This window comes from Choloepus didactylus, chromosome 11 (genome assembly GCF_015220235.1).
Source record: "Choloepus didactylus isolate mChoDid1 chromosome 11, mChoDid1.pri, whole genome shotgun sequence".
Taxonomy (NCBI): Eukaryota; Metazoa; Chordata; class Mammalia; order Pilosa; family Megalonychidae; genus Choloepus; species Choloepus didactylus.
In genome coordinates this window covers 69,368,703-69,388,176 of record NC_051317.1, presented here as the reverse complement: position 1 = coordinate 69,388,176, position 19,474 = coordinate 69,368,703, and the positions used below count along the sequence as shown (strand labels likewise).

The 19,474-nt window shown below is 38.6% G+C and overlaps 1 protein-coding gene across 1 annotated transcript in view; it reads left to right on the top strand.

Annotated features, from left to right (window-relative positions):
* Positions 1 to 8,426: 8,426 nt before the first annotated feature.
* PLCXD3 (phosphatidylinositol specific phospholipase C X domain containing 3) overlaps positions 8,427 to 19,474 on the top strand; it is a 181,654-nt gene continuing 170,606 nt past the window's right edge. The window contains exon 1 of the mRNA XM_037799494.1: positions 8,427 to 8,662. Within this exon, the coding sequence (XP_037655422.1) occupies positions 8,560 to 8,662 (103 nt within the window). The 5' untranslated portion in view covers positions 8,427 to 8,559. The remainder of the gene's footprint in view (positions 8,663 to 19,474) is intronic.

The following is a 19,474-nucleotide window of genomic DNA, read 5'->3' as shown; positions in this document are numbered from 1 at the left end:
ATAATCTATTTTTAAATGGTTTCTGACTAGGTGAAGGTCTTCCAATCCCCTTTTTAACTATTGTAATGAACTGCAGTCAAGTCAAACCCACTGTTTTCAAACAGAGAATTTACCAAATCCTTAGGTATAAGACAAGAACCACATCTCAGCTTTATCATAGCCTGTGAAAGAAAATAAGAGCGGCATGAAAAATTATAATAATAGATGTATTCTTTCTCAATCTCACTATTCAAAGTTAATAATGAGGCTTAATGAGCAATATATTTGTGGAAAATTATACCAACAATTGTCATGTATGAAGAAATCAAGTTTTATAATTATGCTAAGTATGTGTTAATGCTGGGTTGTAATTTTCTTGCGATAAATTATTTTAAATAGAAAACAACTTCCCTGTTATCAACCACTGCATACTGGGAAATTCTTCCTCTGTTGTTTAACAGCCTGCAGGTGGCCACATCACTAAGCCATAACTTTAAAAATTGTTTTTTGAATTTCCATGGAAATAACTAGATTAGTCTTGTGATCATTTGTGTCTGAAAACTAGATATATCCCATTTTTCGGTGTTCTGATCATAGAGTTTTCTGCCAAACTCATTAATTCGGAGGTTGTGTGCCTACTAATTTTTCTGTTTTAAGGAGGTAGTCCCATAACTTTCTCATACCACAATGGTATAGGGCGAGTCTCCTCTTGGGCTATGTTTGTTTGTCTGTGCTATTCTATGTTGCTTAATGTTGAACTGAATCACAAATTAAATTCACTCAGCCACTGAAATAAGCCATCTAGGCATTTCTAGTGTCCTTTTGGAACTTTCTGTCAGTTGTTGTGTGATTTATGATAGATTTTGGCATGCTTCTCTTCTGGTTCCACAACTCTCTTTGCTGTGGCCAAGAAAGTGGGTTTTAAGCCATCTTGTACTAATGATCATTTGTTCTTATTTGGAGTTGTCTAAATTTCATAACACTTTCTGCAGTGTGTATAAAGACAAATTTATTTACAAGCTTCTTACCTAAACTTTTCAAAGCTACCTTGATTCCAAATACAGTGCATTAAATACAAAAATTGCACAATTATTAAATAGAATGCACTCCTATATCATCTCTCGATAACTTCCAAAAAAGGTGTTTTCATATATTTACAGAGATAAATGCAAAGATATTTTCAGCATTTTGTCAAATGTTATTTTCAAGATATATGCAGTATTAAATGAAATTATATTCTTCCGTTTGTGAAAGTATAACACATTTTATGTCTTATGTAGCTATGCTATGTAGCAAAATGATTAAGCAGTCATATAGAACACTTGGTATTAGAGAAATGAGAAATGAGGTGTAGGTCTTAGGTTTGTTTTTTTGAGAAGGTATGCATTTACTTACATCTTCTTTTTTGTTTTTTAAAGAAACAACACTGTGATGCAAATACACAAACTTCAATCATTCTAAAAAGAGAAGGGCTTTAGATTATTCAGAATGAATGCAGTGATTACAGTGGCATACACAGAAATTGATGATCTTTTTTAGCAGCATATGCCTTTAGCAATTATATAACCAGGTGTGTGTAGTTACTTTGAATTTAGGGTGGTCTATGTTTGTAAAGTTTTAATTTTACTTTTTGCAATTTTCCTGTACATACAACTGGAATTAAATAAGAAAGTAGATAAAGCTTTGTGTTTATGCTATATCTAGGTTGCCAATGGTCAAGCCAGTAAAAACTCAGTCAGTTCACTTGAATAATCATTGGTGAATTTTTTACAATGGACTGATTACATTTTCAAATTAAATCATCAAGTTTGTATATTGAAATATTTATGGAATAAATGTCATAATATCTGGAATTTCTTTCAAAATAGCCCAGTTTGGAGGGAAAGTGTATAAAAAGAAATCAAAATTGTCCATGAGCTGATAATTATTGAGGCAGGGTGATGGGTTACCTATCTCTCCACTATTCCAAGTTTTAGAACGTTTCCTAATAAAACGTTTTTAAAAACATCAAGTCAAAAGCCAGATGTTTCTGTCAATACAAAAAAAGTTTCTTGGTATTTACCACTAGGATAGTACAGTCACACAGCCGGCCATAAATAATCACATATGTAGAGCAAATTATGAATCTTCTCATGTTCAGCACTAATTTCAAGTTTTGTGTAGCTTCTAACTCAGATGCAAGATCACTCAAGTTTGTGCATTTACAAGAAACATGCAGGATCTGGACATTTAAAATTATACATATTTTTATTATTATGTTGTTGAAAATATAAATAACATACGTATTATTTTCATCATGGGATGAAGGAAAGATGAAATGCATTCCTCTTTGTTTGCCCCTCCCTTCCCATCATCCCTGTCATACAGGACTGTTTGACAGGAATGGTGTAGCCATATATTACAATGCTGGTTAACAAAAGTTAAGGCAGTATGTAAATAATGTGAATTTAATCTTTGCAAAAAAAGGGGATGTGATATCATTTTTTAAAAGCTTGGTTACATGTAAGCCATTGAACACAAACAATTATGACATGAAGCAGCTTCAATTTTTAAATGGTTTGTTTATAAGATGAAAACAAAAGAAGAAAAATCCAGACTTAGGTATTGGAGGTTGCATATAGTTGTAAAAAAGTGTTAATACTTAAAGAAAGGTGACTGCACAATCTTTAAAACAAAACTTTATTAGGCAAAACCATAGTTGTAAATGATACTAGACTAATAGCTGGAAAAATGAATAAGCACAAACAGTCATTGTCTCCATTTCTCAGTCTCCCATTGATGCATATTTCTTAGATCTTCCTGAACAGCCAGATGTCTTTCCTGTCTCTGGTACTATGCCCAGTTTTCTGACACACTCTTCCACAGGCTGATCTGCAGTTCTCGGACTAGGACTTGACTGGGAGTTAATTATCTGACTTTTCATCTCTGGCTTTATTTATCTAGATGTTAGTGGTGTCCCACAGCATTTTCTGTGCCTGTCAGAGAGCCCTAGATATAGAGGATTGCCTTTGGGGTTTGTAGAAGGCAATGGAAAGAAATGCATTTTGGGTGAATTACTCTGCTTCAGGGATTATTTTGCATCTGTTCTTTCAATATATATTTTCAAAATTAAGTAAAAGTCTGGTGGTTTAGCACTTAGTGAAGGAGGGCTTTGCCAGTAAGATAACAGTTACAAACAAGTCATTTATTTATTCAAGCATTAAACTATCATTTGCCTCTCTCTGCTTGGAATATAAACTCAATGAAGCCAGAGACTGCATGCTCTGTCTTCTCTCTCTAGGACAGAATTTGACACCCAATAGGTACTCTACAAATATTTGTGAAATAGCTGAGTAAATAAATGATTATATCAAGCTCTTATGTCTTAAGCATTGTGAGAGGCACTACAGATTGTGAAATAACCCCATCCCTGTTCACATCAAGCTTTAAAATTAGCTAGGGAATTAGGAACATACACAAGGTAGCTATAAACAATCAGCAATGGATGTTCAGAGAAAAGGAAATATTACTTCTATTACTGGAGAGTAAAGGAAGTTTCAGAGAGGAATTGATTAGCGTGGAAAGGATTTACAGAGATGAAGGCATGAAAGTACATTTTATGTGGGGTTAGGGACATGAGCAAAAACATGATAGGAACAAGAGGTATAACAATGAGCTATAGTTTATTGAACTCCCATTCTGTTGAATCAGCTTTAAATTCCTTACTTCACTTAAGCTTCACAGTGTCTTCCATATTCCCATTCTCAGGAGGAAATAAGTATTCTTCACACTTTTCAGATAAGGAAACCAAGAAACACATAGTCATTAACTGGTAAAGTCTGGATTTGAATCCAAGCCTTCAGTTTTCACAGCTTGTGAACTCAACCACTCATTTTCAGTGAGTCTCAATTAGCTTATTTTTGGCTTGCATATAAAGTATAGATATGGAGGAGACGAAGAGGGATAAGACTGGAAACTGCAGGGTTAAAATGGTAGAGGGAAGAGGGGGTGTGATGGTTAAGTTCATGTGTCAACTTGGCCAGTTGATGGTGCCCAGGTGTCTGGTCAAGTAAACCCTGGCCTAACCATTACTGCAAGGACATTTGTGGGTGGTTAATAAACCAGAAGACTGGTTTATTAAATCATCAGTCAATTGATTCCATCTGTGGCTAATTACAACAACGAAGGAAGTGTCTTCTGTGATGAGAGAATTCAATCAGCTGTGTTTAACCCAATTAGTTGAAGACTTTTAAGGGAGAAGAGAGAGAATTTTTACCTCTTCAGCCAGCCAGTCTCTCCTGACAAATCTGTTGAAGACCCTCATCAGAGTGCCAGCTGGCAGCCTACCCTATGGAATTCCTTTTCTTCAGCCATCTAGGCTCTCCTGGGGAGTTCATCGAAGACCTTCATCTAAGTTGCCAGCTCACTGCCTGCCCTACAGAATTTGGACTTGGTGTATCCCCACAGTTGTGTGAGACACTTTCATAAAATCTCATATTTACAGATATCTGCTGTTGATTCCATTCTCTAGAGAAACCTAACTGAGGGGGTTATCAATTTGAAGTACAAAAACCATTTTTGTACTTAACATACAATATAGTTCTTTGGATGGAATATCTAAGTAGAGGCTAAAGAGAATGGTAATAAAGCATTGATTATTTTTAGTTTTACAAAGGTTCTTTTTTGCCCTTTTGTATGTTTTTGTTAAGTTTGACTCCATAAATGTATACTTCTAAATATTGCATTTTTAATAATTTGGCTGAATTAATTCAAAGAATTCCTCTTTTAAAATATTACTCAGCTGAAATATGCTCTTATGTTTCCTGACCTAAAGGAATCCTTGTTTTTCAGAACAAAAGTCAAAATAAATTTGTTAACAAATAAAACATATATATCTCCATCAACTAAGGAAGATTATGAACTAATGAAAGAAAATATGTAGTGAAGAGCCACATTTTTCTGTGTTCTAATAAATCTTTATTGACAATGAAATGAGAATTTCATGCAATTGTTACATGTCATGAAATATTATTCTTTTTTAATTGTGCAAGAATATTCATACACATTTTGTTAAAATTAATGAAAAATTGGGATTATTCAAATATGTTTACTTGCTGTGGGTGTTCATAAACTTTAAAAATAATTGTTTTCAGAAGTATACTATTTAAATAGTATTTCATAAGCAGACATTTGCACACTGGTGTTCATATTGCCATTATTCAAAATTGCCAAAAGATGGAATCAAACCAAATGCCCATCAACCGATGAATGGATAAACACAATAGGGAAATACAATAACTCAGCTGTAAGAAGAAATGAAGTGATGCATGCGACAACATGGTTGAATCTTGAGGACATTATGTTGAGTGAAATAAGACAGACACAAAAGCACAAATATTGTATTATCTCACTGATATAAACTAATTATAGTAAGCAAGCTCATGAAGTTAGAATCTAGAATATAGGTTATGAGTATATAGAATGGGGATAGAGAAAGGGGAACTGATGCTGAATTTGTGCAGAATTTCTAATTTTGTTGATTGCAAATGTTTGGAAATGGATAGTGGCGATGGTAGCACAGTATTGTGAGTGTAATAATTAGCACTGAATTGTGGATGTGAATGTGATTGAAAGGAGAAATTTTGGGTTGTGTGTGTTACTAGAAGGAAAAAGGATAAAACATGGGACTGTATAACAGTGAACCCTGTTATGAATGATGACTGGGGTTAATAGCATAAATGTAAGAATGTTTTTTCATGAATTATAACAAATGTACATCCCTATTACAAGGTGTTATAATAGGGTAGTATATGGGAAAAATACGTCCAATGCAAACTATGGTCTATAGTTAGTAGTAATATTTTAATATTCTTTATTAATTGTAACAAAGATACCACATCAATGCAAAGTGTCAATGATAGAGGGGTATATGGGAATGTTGTATTTTTAAATGTCTTTTATATAAACCTACAACTTCTCTAATTAAAAAAAATAATTTAAAAACCATTATGCTAAGTGAAAGAAATCAGATACAAAGTACTACATATGATATGATTCATTTGTATAAAATGTAAATATAGGTAAATCTCTAGAGACAGAATTAGATTAGTGGTTATGTAGGGCAGGGGAAGGATAGAGGGATAGAGAGGTAACTCCTAAAAGGTATGGGATTTTTCTTCTTGGAGTAATAATAATGTTCTAAAATTGATTGTGGTGATGAATGCACAGCTCTATGATTATACTAAAAGCCATTGATTGTACACTATGGATGGACTGTATGATATTTGAATATATCTCAATAAAACTGCTTTTAAAAAAGTGACCCTAGAGATTGGAAGCAATCTAGTTTAGTTTGTCAGTGGGCAAACTAAAGCCCAGAGAAATGGCATGATTTCCCCAATGTCACTCAGTAAGGGGTGGCAGAGTTGGTTAGTGGAAAGATGGGGAAAAAGGGTCATAAAATTCCCTAAAATATTGATTCCTAGTTTGGGAAAGGAATTAAAAACCAACAACTTTCAGCTGTCTTTTCTAGCAGGTTGCATATATATTAGAAATGTGCTGCTTTATGCTAACCTAATAGTTTTAAAAGACCCTGAAATTCAAAGCAGATAAATGAAGTGGTATTATTTGTTTGCTTTACCAAAAGGTTCAGTGTATGATTCTTAATAGAGAACATTTCCCTCCATATTTAAGGTGGTTTCACTTTTAATAAATACTTTGTAATCTTTCTGGGACACATAAGGTCAACACACTTGAACAGAGTATTTTTTTTTCCTGTCTAATTAAAAATATTCTCAACATTCAATAATTATTTCATCCTCTTGAAAATGAATACTTTATAAGGATAGAAAAGGCAGGAGAGTTGGAGAAAGAGGAAAAGAGAGAGCAAACCACATAGCTTGATATCAATGAACATAAACCTCACATTTTGTATGATGATTGGCTGTTAACAAAACACTTTCATTACTCTTCTTCCTGGAAGATTTGCTACATACTTCTGAGTTATTATCACCATTTCATAATGGAGAAAACTGGGGCTGACAGAGACTAGGGGACTTGCCCAAACTACTCAAAGACAGAGGAACTGACTTCCAGATGTGAGCTGTCCTCATTGTCCAACATTAACCAGAAGGGTGTTGTTTGTAGGTCTCTTGATCAAGGATCCCATAGTTACCTGTATTCTCACCCTACCAATGGAGTATGTGAAGTCTACTGTCATTGTATGAGTGTAAGATTTACCTTGGAAAAAATCCTGGTACGACTCTTTCTCATCCCTAAAGATAAATCTAACATATCCTCCTGAGGATTTGGATTTGATTCTGTGGAAGAGTACTGATTATAAGGATGATGAAAGATCTCTCTGTCTTTCCCAGAGTGGTCCCCATGTGTGAATGTATATTCTTTGGGCTCAACAACTTTTTTCAAAATAATCCAACTTTTAGTTTTTGTAAAATGCTAAATGGTTTACTGAAATGAAATGACGGATCTTGTGTTTTACAGCTCTCTCTCTTACCTTCATTTTCATTTCCCCAACCTAATATAATTAAGAAAAGAAGGATTTACACCCCATTGGATGAAAAAACAGAGGTATCTTCTACATTTTCTGTATTGCAAAGACCCAGCACATTTTCACTTACATATGCCACCACTGGACTCATTCCATTTGTAAGACTTGATTTCTCTCCTCTTCCTCATCTGAGAGCAGGTGGGCCAAGGGAGTTCTTGGGGACTTAATGACTGATATCTCTTGAGAGAGGCGCATCTCTCTAGTCTGCTGAGTAATGAAAACTCAGACACTCACATGGGTCACGTTGAACAGTGCCAAATAAATTCCACCAAATGCTACTGGCAATTATTACAGCATATCACTGGGAAATGTGGTGATAAAAACCACCTAGAAAGTACTGTCTTTTGCTGGAGCTCCACTTGTCAACCACTCCAGAGATTAGGCAAAGTGGTGAATAAAGACCACCATTTCGTTATGAGCAGGACTGTAGGCTCTGACTGAGGAAAGGCATAACCTGTTGTAGCTTACAAAGAGGAAAGCTCTTGGGTAAGAATGGAAACGTCCTGAAAGCCTTCATGACAGTCTGCTTCTCAGGAGGTGATAACATCCCCAAATCCACCAGGATTTTAGGTTCAACCACAAGACTTTTATACAAACAAGACCGGGAAATCATATCAAAGGGCAGAGCAAGACCACAAGACCGCGGGCAAGCCGGCCAGGCGGACCAAGTTTAAAAAAAATAAAAGAAGAAGCAGCAGCAGCAGCCCAGGAAATCGGAGGAGCAGCGAAGACAGACAGAGACGCCAAGGAGGGATAAAAGGGGAGGAGGGAGTCGGGAAGGAGGGGAGAGAGCAGAGAGCTGAGCGCGGACGTTAGGAACAAAAGCTCAGGCGGGGTCTGGCGGAGGCACTAAGGGAGCATGGGGTGTTTTGAATAATTATTAAAATTAGCATGTGTCTGCGCCATCCTGTGGGTGTGGCGCAGAGCAGAGTGTAAACTCTAGCGGGGCTGGAGCAAACATTGGATTAGCGGCAGCAGCCTGCCAGCCAGCCCGAGGAGTGCGGAGAGCAGCGCGCGGCACGCCGACCAGCACCATGGCCTCATCTCAGGGGAAGAACGAGCTGAAATTCGCCGACTGGATGGCAACTCTTCCGGAGAGCATCCACAGCATCCCCCTCACCAATTTAGCCATCCCAGGTAGGCGCGCAGAGACTGCCGGCGGGGCACCCGGCTCCTCTCCACCCGCCCCGCCTTGCTTTATCAGCCTCTAAGTGGTAACTTGCCACGATGTCCGCGGGAGCAAAACTCGCCTCCAGGGTTGGGTCTCCGGCCAGGCGAGCGCGTGCCTGGGAGCCTCCGGCTTCCAGGCATTTTCCAAACCTTGGGGGACCCTGGCGCCTGGAGTCAAGGTGACTGCTTCCTCCCTGGGCTTTTGAGGCAGGCTGTCTGCGCTAGGCTGGGGAATGGGAGAGAGGCTCCCACGATTTTTTCCCTCAGATTTGAGGGCTGGAGGGCGATTTTTGGGTCTGTGGGGTGACTGTGCGCGGTGAGCGCGAGCCGTTGTCCTGGGACTTGGCTCCGATGCGTGGACATTGGTTTCCATCCCTAAAACGAAAATGAGAGGTTTTGGTAGGTTTCTCGGGTGGAACCTACTCGAGTCATTAATATTCATCCCTGGTCTCCTTTAAAGAGACAAAGCGCTTTCTGAAGAGTGATGAAAGTTCAGGGACCTGCGACGGCGTGATCGCTGCCCTTGAGATGGAACTAAAGGGGGAGAGGGGCAGAGGGCACCGTTTCCTCATCTGCGTGGACCCGAGGGCCCGGCTGGGTGTCACTATCCTGAGGCTGGCCCAAGTGCGCCTTAGCAACGTGTAGCGCCCGGGTCAGGGAAACAAACCCTTGCGGACCCTGTTTTAGCTGCTTGGGACAGAAGTCTGGCAGCGGAACCTGCGAAAGCAGAGGTGGAAGGGTAGGGTTAGCAGGCAAACTGTAGGGAAAAGATTACTGCGTCGGTGTCCAGACAGCCTAGAAGGAAGGAAGGCTGGACAAAGCGAGGAAAAGACAGACGGATTGAGAGGCTTCAGCATGGCGCGGCGACTTGAGCCAGAGGGCCCAGCAGCCTTCTGGGGCGGGAGCGCACAGCAGCCTCTAGCTCAGTTGTCCAGGAGGGAGGGTCGTTTCAGGGCAGCCTACAATGGTGACAGCCAGGGACACGGCCATACCTCGCAACGAATTGCGCTGTGCATTTGGGCTGAGGGAGCAAACACCTGATCCTTCCATGACCGGGGTGAAGGGCAAATTGCTCATTGGTAGTCGCCCCCCCCTCCTTCCCCCAACATCTGAGCCTGGTTATCTGACTCCTCTTGATCTGTCCTGTCCAGCACCCTCTAACTGAAAACAAGGATTCTCTTGAAAATTCCCAAGGAATCCAAGCAACAAGGCTGGAATTGCTCCTGTAACTCAAATAAATGGTCCTTAGTCAGTTGGATGCTTGGTGGGCTATGGCAGGCACAGGCTACCCTTGGGGATCGGTCCTGGATGGGTTTGTCTCCTTGTCTCTTCTTCAGGAGTTAGCTTTCCAAGGGCCTGGGGATCTCCAAGGAAAAGAACAACCCAGATCCTCCACTCTGCACTTGCTTTGCTACCTGGATGAGTCTGGGGATTGCTCTTTTGAAGGAGACAGTAGAAAGCACACAACTTCCTTGGCAAAATTCCAGTCTCACTTCCAAAGACATTCCATCCTTTTTTCTTCTTCATTTTTATTTGATTTTTAGACTACTGCTTTCGCTTGGTCTAAATTGAGCATTTCTGTACACATAGAAGGTAAGAAGGGCAAAGTCTGTGATGGCAGCATTCTGATAGGTGATTCTCTGGGGGATGTAAGGAGGTCAAGAAGCCTAATTTCATATAACTAGTTCTGAAAGATGGATACCAAGTCCAAGTCTACTTTACATTTTTGTAATACTTCATTTTTTAAGCCCTGTTATGTACACGGGCTCATGGTTCATATAATCCTTCCAAAAACTCTGTGAAGCAGTCATTGCTGGTACTTTTATCTCCATTTTACAGATGAAAAAAACTGAGGATCAATGAAGGAAAATAGCCTACTATCAATCAGATCAGGAATCTAACCCCTAAACTGGAATTTAGGGAATATCTCCTAGGAATTTTGGAAGGAAAGTCTTTGGGGTTCATATCTGGATTTGATAACAAGTACTAACCAGGCATTAGCAACTTTCCTTCTCTTCCCATAGGACTTGCTCTTGACTAAAACCCCTAGATTCCAAACTGAAAGACAGAGATCAAAGACTGATATTCTGGTGATCTTGAAGTAGACAAATAAAGATGATGGAATTGGAACACCATGGCAATTTCCAGGTCTTTCTTAGCCCTTTGGTATTTTACTCAGTGTTTACCCCTGCAAAGCTTCCTCTTCTCATCCCCAACACTTCAGAGTAAAAAAAAAAAAAAAAGAAAAAAGAAAAAAAAATCTGAAACAAATATTTCACCAAAACCTTGACCTCTGAATAGCCAATGCTTCTGGAATGTAGGTCTGGTAGATCCATACATATAAAATTGGGTTTGAAAACGTCTTCTTTGGAACCTTCCTGCATTACTCAATACTGAATTTTTTTTAGAGGAAAAAAGCAGTCAAACTTAGAGAAGACTAATTGGAGGCTATTAAACACTAATGGAATAATTGCCTTAAAATCATGCTAATAGCTTTCTGGCTGCTACATGTTTACTTGGCCAGTCGCTACAGCTTGAATTAAGTAATTATCTCCACCATTTAAAACCACTCCTGGTGCGCCACACAAGTGTTTCTGTTGGATGGGAACAGCTGCTAGGTCATCCTCAAAGCCTCAGGTTTTCTTAGGTTTTCTTAGGTGAAGCGACTGGAGAGTGAAGAACTGCTTAATTATGAGACTACCCGCTTGGGGCAGCTGACCCAGTTTACACATGGCTAGGGGAAAGACCGATCGGCAGCTGTGAAATATTTCCCACCACAAGTGCAGTTTGGACATCTCTAAATATTTCTAAAGTGTCTGCATCTTTAATGCTTTCAGAATTATGTCTCTCGGTGGCTGCTTTGCATTTAAATGGCCTCATGATTTGATATTGACTTGCTGAGGAATTAAGTTAGCAATTGGTATTAGTACTTTTACTTTCCCTTTATTTTTCAAAAGAATGGTGCTGCGGGAACACATTGACAGGTACTCTGACTTCAGTCTCATTTATCATTTCTTCCTTTCTCTGATGGCACCAAACTAAGTTTCCATTCATACATGTTTACTTAACAATACCCTGGTATTTGGATTATGACGAGTGCTCCCTTTAACCACAGGCAGCTGAGAGAGGATAAACAGAGATAGAAGCAGTAAATCCAAGTATAAAATTCAGGTAAAGGTGAGTCTGTGAATTTTTGTCATCCACGCAGCAGAGTTCTAATGATGGCTCCAGAATTGTTTTAAAGAGATCCATGACGGGATCAGACAAGGTATTGCTTGATCTGGGTCAGGTGTTGCAATGTGAGGGCTGGGGATCTGGGTTTATACTGCAGTAAATTGACCGTACGATAAAGAAATGTTGGCAAAAATGTTGTGGGCTGGAACTTCAAAGTTTATGTTTTCTTAAACTGGGAATTGCTTATTGTTCAAGAACACAGAAATACTTTAGAAATCAATGATTGCACCTGTGAATCTTGTTCATTTCCTTAAAAAAATGCCAATACCAGTGAAAAAGAAGTTTCTCTTACGGAAATTAGGTGCTTAAACAGCTTGTATTAGTTTTTAATTTCTTCTCTCACAGTGATTCCTTCTTGCTGTTGTCAGTGTTCCTGGCACCAGCTGTCTTCTACCTTCTCTTTATAATAAACTATTTCTATTTTGATCAGCATGAGATAATCTACAGGACAAATCTGAGACTTCGTCAAATTGTACAAACATCTGAAAGTTTTTGTTAATTTTAAAACAATCAGAATACAAGCCAATTGATTAGGATGAACACCCTCTTGTATTGTCCCTCCAACTCCCAGTTTGGTTTTTGATTTGCTGAAAAGAAAAAGCATAGCACTATCTGGCCACATAATTTGTTGTGGGATTTTTTTTTCTCGGTAAGTTGAATTGAATCACCAACTATTGTTAGTCGATGTAAAGTGGTATTTATGCCACTTTTCAGTTCACAAAGTGTTTTCCCATGTACACACATGCTTGTCATGTGTCCTGTCAATAATCCTCTCAGGCCTTCCTTCTCAAAGTTTGTCCAGGGAGCAGGAGCATGTGTCTACCCGGGAGCTTTGTAGAAACGCAACATCTCAGATTCCACCCCTCAGCCCTATTTAGTCACCATCTGCATTTTAACAAGATTCCTAGGTGATTTGTATATAAAGTTTGAGAAATACTGCTTTAGGGCATCTCTAAGGGGATCCTTTAAGTAAGTGGCAGAGCCGAATTTAAATATATATCTAGCTACTAGGCTGTTTCTATCAGACCATGAAGTCTATCCATGACTGATCAAATTTACAATCAGGCTTAGAACCAGAACCCCATATTTGACTCAAGGTTAATGGCCTGGGTTGGGAACATTTCTGATAACTGGCATTAGAGTTCATCATGCACCTTGAAAGATAAATGTGATTTAATTGCTGCTTAAGTGTTCAAATTAGGTCATTGTGATAAATGCCAAACCTTCCCCTCATTTCCTTAAAGTCTTGCTGCACATTGATGTTAGCCATCAACAGCACTTAAAATCAGCCCATCTGGTGCTACTAGTGGTCACTAATGCCTATTTAGAAAACATCCCTATATTGGGTCTTTGTCCATTTGGGCTCATTCTTTGTCGTGTACAGACCCAGATACTTTTGATCTCTTTATAAGTTGCTGGCTAATTCAATTTATCTATAAGCTAGATCTTATCAATATTACTTGAGTGAAAGTGACATCATGAACACATAATGCAGTAGTAATCAGCATCAGAAAGCTATCAAAAATGAAGGCAAATGCTAAATTCATTTCTGATAGGAAAAAAAGGGGTTCATCCTGTTTGTATTTGCAAGCCAAACCTCATTTATTTGAAGCATGGTTTACATAGGAATGGAAACAAGAATAAATATGGTTATAACTTACTTGCATGAATTTCAGTTATTTGGCATCAGCAATTTTCTAAAATAGTTAAACTCTAGGAAAAAAAAAAGAGAATACCTCAAATTGCAAGGCTCAAACACTTCACTCATAAGAAAATGTTTCATACCCTTACTTAGAGTTTATTTTCTCTTATTTTATTACAAACTTACCCTATCAGAATAGAAAGTGTAAATTACAAAGAGGAGGAAGAAGACTGCTGGTTCAAAGAAGATCAAAGAGTAGTGTTCCCTAAACCCAACCAGCCCAAAAGTAAAACCAAGCTCCTAATAATTACCAGTTTCAGTTCTTCTCCAGTACCTTCTCAATGGTCTTCCAAGTAGTAGGAATCCTTGGGGAGATTCTTAATATGGTCTACAAGCTAATCCTTTGGGTGTACCACATGGTGTCTGCTATTTTCCTTCTTCCCTATTTTGGGGAAGTTTTGGGGAGTTTTGCTGATTTGACATGTAAAAGGGCAGTTCTTCCATAGTTCTATGCCCAAAACACCACTACACTGGCGGTGCCTGCCAGGGCCTGAACTGTGACTGCAGAGGCCTAGCATCAAGGGAGTTAATGTATGACAAGGGCCCTGTTCTCCATGGTGGTCACAGGCAACTAGAGCTGGACCCCCACTGTGGAAGCTGTTGATGCCAATTTCTACCCCTGCTGACTCTTATCTGCCGTCACTGCCAATGCTGTGAGTCCCAACACTGCCAGCACCTTTCAGTCTTTATGCTTGGTATGGATGTCAACAAAAGAGCTCTTTGAGTTTATATTGATTCTTTTGTTGTTGCTCCCATGACCTGGGATCCAGGTATGAGTTTATGAGAAATGGGCAGAAGATAATCCGTAGGATAGCTTTTGGGCTATACTCTGCATCACTTTAATTGTTAGCTCAATCTGTGGGCCTGTGTGTGTGTGTGTGTGTTTGTGTGTGTGTGTGTATATGTGCTGACTTTCTTTTTTGGATAACTTCTTTTCCAGGAAGCCTCTTGATTTCTCCTATAAATAGGCCTCTAGTTAGCCTATCAAATCATTCCTCCAAATAGGCCCAGAGAGGCCTTGGTCTCAGTAAGAATGCAGCTGGTGTCCGTACCGTTCTCATCAAGCACTCTGGGATGATATAAATAAAGCCAACTAATCTCACATGTTACAGTAATTGATGTTCTCCAAGCCTTCAAGAAAATGTTATATTATACACATATGCACACACGCATACATGCACACACATTTTAATTCTTGTTGCTTAAAGGGGAAGCCTCTGTTACCTGGAAAATGTACCTATTTTCATTAGTGAGGGTTTCTCTCACTCAGAAGCATTAGATTTTTGAAACCCAAGGACATGCCACCATTATGGGCACTCAAAGAATTAATTCCCAGACACAATCATGAGATTTGATGTCTTCATGAAGCTTGTGTGTCCTGATATCTCTTCTTATCTGGTTAGGATCAATCTCAGAAGTTTGGAGACCAGAAAAGTATATAAATTATATATTACAGGAGGAAAAGAAAGTGAGAGAGGAACTCACCACAGTGCAGATGAAATTCTGCTGCCAGAAGCTTTCTACAGCACCATATGCTTTTATTGCACTCTATTAAGAGAAGGAGCTAGGTCTGGAATAGAGGGCCAGGAGGAGATGGTTAAACATTCTTGAGAAGCATCCAGGATTAGTCACCTCCGGAGACCAGGTACTGAAACAGATGGCCCATTGATTTGTTAGATGTGCTCTTGTTATGTTCCTATATTTTGTTACGGTTCCTGGGCATGGACAGCTCTTATACATTCTATCTTAAATGCCAGCTAATATTATATTCACATAGATGAATTCTTTCTGTGAATTAATTGTTCTGAAGCAGCCATGTTTATTATCTTCAGTCAACGTTATAAATGATGGTTTTGTTCCTTGGTTCACTTGGAGAATTTGTAATTCATGAAGGAAAATAGACTCTGGTGAATGGATCTTAGTTGCCTGATAGTCTTTCCTGGAGGCCCTTCTGGCTTGTTAGGTGGTAAAGAGGAAGATGCACTTGAAGGAGTCCTGATGGGCCAATGGGAACTTATCTTACTTGGAAAAACTCCAGCTTAGTTAAACTCAACTTTCCACTTACCCCTATCCTATACTTTGTCAGTCAAATATTGCTGGAGAAAAATTACACAGCCTGGATAACTGGACTTAATTAATATTTTTGACCATGGATCTTAAATGGGGATTCAGTGCTCCTGGACAATCTTAGTATACTTTCCTGGTAAATTCATTTTCCTATAAGGTGATAATTTCACTTTTCCCTTGCTCCTAAAATAAATACCTCCTTCCCATCACACTCTAAACTGATGACCTTACTTCTTATTTTATAGAAAAAAAAACGATGCAAACAGACAAGAACTTCCTCAGTTTCCCACCACTTTATACATCAACCCACCTGCATCTATTTCTGCATACTCTACATTTCCTTTAGTTATGAAAAAGACATGGACTGGTTCCTCCCGTCTCCTCCACTTGTGCTCTGGATCACATCAACTTGAAACTCCTCAAAAGTTACTCCTGAATCTATTCCCTCTTTCTCCTGCATCATCATTTTTATCTCCTTCTACTGGATTGCTCTAGCCAGAGTGATATATTCATATTACCCCTCTTAAAAGGACACAACTTCCTATGACCCCACATCGGCCCTTATCCAATGCCCTATTTCTCTGATCCTTGTAAAAATATCTTCTCTATCTTTGGATTATTTCCCTTTTTCTCCCTAGCCCACTTTAATCTCATTCCCTCATCAATGAACTAAAATTATTCTCCTCAAGGTTGCGGATATCTTGTATTTTGTCACAGTGAGTGGTTAATTCTTTATCATCTTATTTGACCTTTCAGCAACTTATGGTTGACCACACCTGTCTTCTTGAAACATATTGTTCTCTTAGCTTCTTGTTTTTCTTACATTACTAGTTGCATGTGTAAGACCTTCTTTGCTAGCCTCCCCTTTTTTTCTTGACATACAAAGAAATGTGTGGTACACATGGTTCAGGCCTTGACTCCTTTTAGCTATAACTACACTTTCCCCTTAGCTGAAAGTCTAATCCAATGGCTTGAAATAGCATCTATGTGCTATTGACTCCCAGGTTCCTATCACTATCCCAGATCCCTCTGCTGAATTCTATTTATACACATCCCACTGGCTTCTCAACATTTGCATTTGAATGTTTTATAGACTTGCCAGAAAAGAACTATTAATTTCACCATCAATTGCCAAATTTGTACCTTATTAAATTTCCCTCCTTTAAAGTATCATGACCTACCAGTTGTTCAAGCCCAAAATCTTGGAGGCATTTTTGTTCTCTCTTTTTAACTCAAACCCTAAAACCAACCCTGTCATAAATCCTGTTCATTCTTCTTTCAAAAGATATCCCAAATCCTCTCACTTCTCATTACTTCCACTGCCACAGTCCTAATCTAGACACTTCTATCTCCCACATGAATTATTCCAAGAGTGGCTTAACCAGTTTCCATACCCTACCTTTTGCCCCTGCATAACCCCACCTCCACAAAGAGTATCTTTCAAAAATGTAAATTAGGTACGTCATTCACTTATATAAAAGACTCCGTGGTGACTTACCATCTGGTTCCTGTCCATCTCTCTGACCTCTTGCTCTTCCACCCTTTCCTCATTGTCCAATCCCAGCCATTCTTTCTGGCCTCACCCTTCCTGACTTCTACTTGTTTTTGAGCTTTGTTTGGAATCTTCCTCCAGATCTTCAGAAGCCTTCGTCCTCCTCCTCCTCCTCCCCCTGCTCCTCCTCCTTCTTCTTTCTGTCTCCAGTATGATGCCTTCTCTTCAGGAGTCATTTCCTATCACCCTAATGCAGTCTACCCCTGTCCTAACAATTACTCCGGTTTGTCTCCTTCATGGTGCTTATGACCAGCAATAATTAGCTACTTTATTTGTGTGTATATTTATTATCTGTCACCTGACTAGCATATAATTTCCTCAAGAGCAGCATCTTGTCTGGATCTTTGCTGATGCTCAAAATATATCTGGTCTATAGTTAATGTGCAGTAAATAGTTATTGACTAACAAATAACAGAGCCACTATAGAGATTCTGACCTTGCACAAAGGCTTCTGATGATTTGTAAGCAAAGTAACCAAAGAAAGTGGTCAGGTCAGCTCCATCACTGAAAATTCTTAAACAAGTCCTGACTGAAAAACAAAAATAGATTTGAGCAAAACGATGATTTTTCATGACTGTCAATCAAGGCTATACCAGAACCCAATATATCATCCAAATTTTCTTCCCCCAGGTTTGAGATCAGGGCACCATGGACCCTATTGAAAAGGGAAAGGGCAGCATGAGATGATAGTGTTTTGTTTTCTAATCATGACTCTCATGGTGGGGAACTTTGTCTATTCATTTAGAAATATTTATTGCCTCCTACTATAGGTAGGCATTATTTGAATTTTCCTTCATTTTCATGTAACTTATCTAATTAAAATATTCATCTTGGTAGTTACCACAAAAAAAGTAACACTGGGCATATCTCAGGGGGAACAAAGACCAAAATATCTTCACACATTGAGCTTATAGTGTAGTGAAAGGAGACAGTCAAGAAATGAACAAGCAAGATAAGTGATATTTCGGATAGTGATGAGTTCTATGGAGGGAAATAAAGCAGGGAAGTGGATTAAAATTATGAACAGTTTGGTTGGGAAGGGCCTCATTGCTAATTGAACAGAAGCTGAAATAATAAATGAAGGAGGCAGCCATGCAGACATCTGGGTCAAGAGTAGTCCAGCCAGCAAGGATGGCAAGTACAAAGGTCCTGAGGTGGAAAAATTGACTTGTTACATTTATCAATCTTATTAATTTGTTATATTAATGAGCTTGTGGGAAGTTAAATGGTTTATCTGAAGTCATACACAGTAAGCCAGGGGTGTAACCTGAATTAGAACCAGTTCTTATGACTCCTAGTCCAGTTCTTCAAAACTCGCTCTCCAGGGCAGGAATGTGTTGCTTACCAAACTGAATTTATTAGTTAGAAATTCAGCCCAAACAATAAATAATCCATAATTCAGATAACCAAAAAAAACCTTACAATCTTTAATGCATTTGAAACTTTGTTTTACACTCTATTTTTTGAATGACACTTAGGATAATTGAACAAAATGAAATAAGAATTTATTTTAAACTACAGCTTTTAGCCATTATAGCACTGTATATTCAATCAATTTTCCTATAATTTCTTTATTTATATGCTTAATGGTTATTGATCATAATAAAGACTTTGAAGAAATTTCAGATTTAACTGTGCCTCCAGAAAAACTATGTTATCTTTAATATTGCTTTGGTTTTTGAGTTTTGGGTTTGAATTATCTGTAAGTTGGTAATTCAAGTATTATCTACAAAGTGACTTATTTAACCAGAATATAGTAGCAATACTAAACTCCATAACTATTTTGAATTATCTTTTTATTATTTTATTAGCTTCTGTAAAGGAATATGGGAAATTCTGTTAAAATACAGGAAAAGTATTTTGTGATAGCCACAAGGCAAAAAAAAAAAATAAAAATAAAATTAGATGATCTAAGAAACCAATATAACAAATTTAAAGTGCCATGTTCAAAAGATATGACTGGCAAATGATTATAGAAGTGTGTCAGCTGGCTAAAGTCAAGAAGAAATTGACTCTGTTGCTCAGATGTGGCCTCTCTGTCTCTAAGCCCACTTTGCAGGTGAACTCACTGCCCTCTCCCCTACTACGTGTGACCTGACTCCCAGGGGTGTAAATCTCCCTGGCAATGTGGGACATGACCCCCAGGGATGAGCCTGGGCCCGGCATCATAGGATTGAGAACGTCTTCTTCACCAAAAGGGGGAAATGAAATGAAACGTAATAAA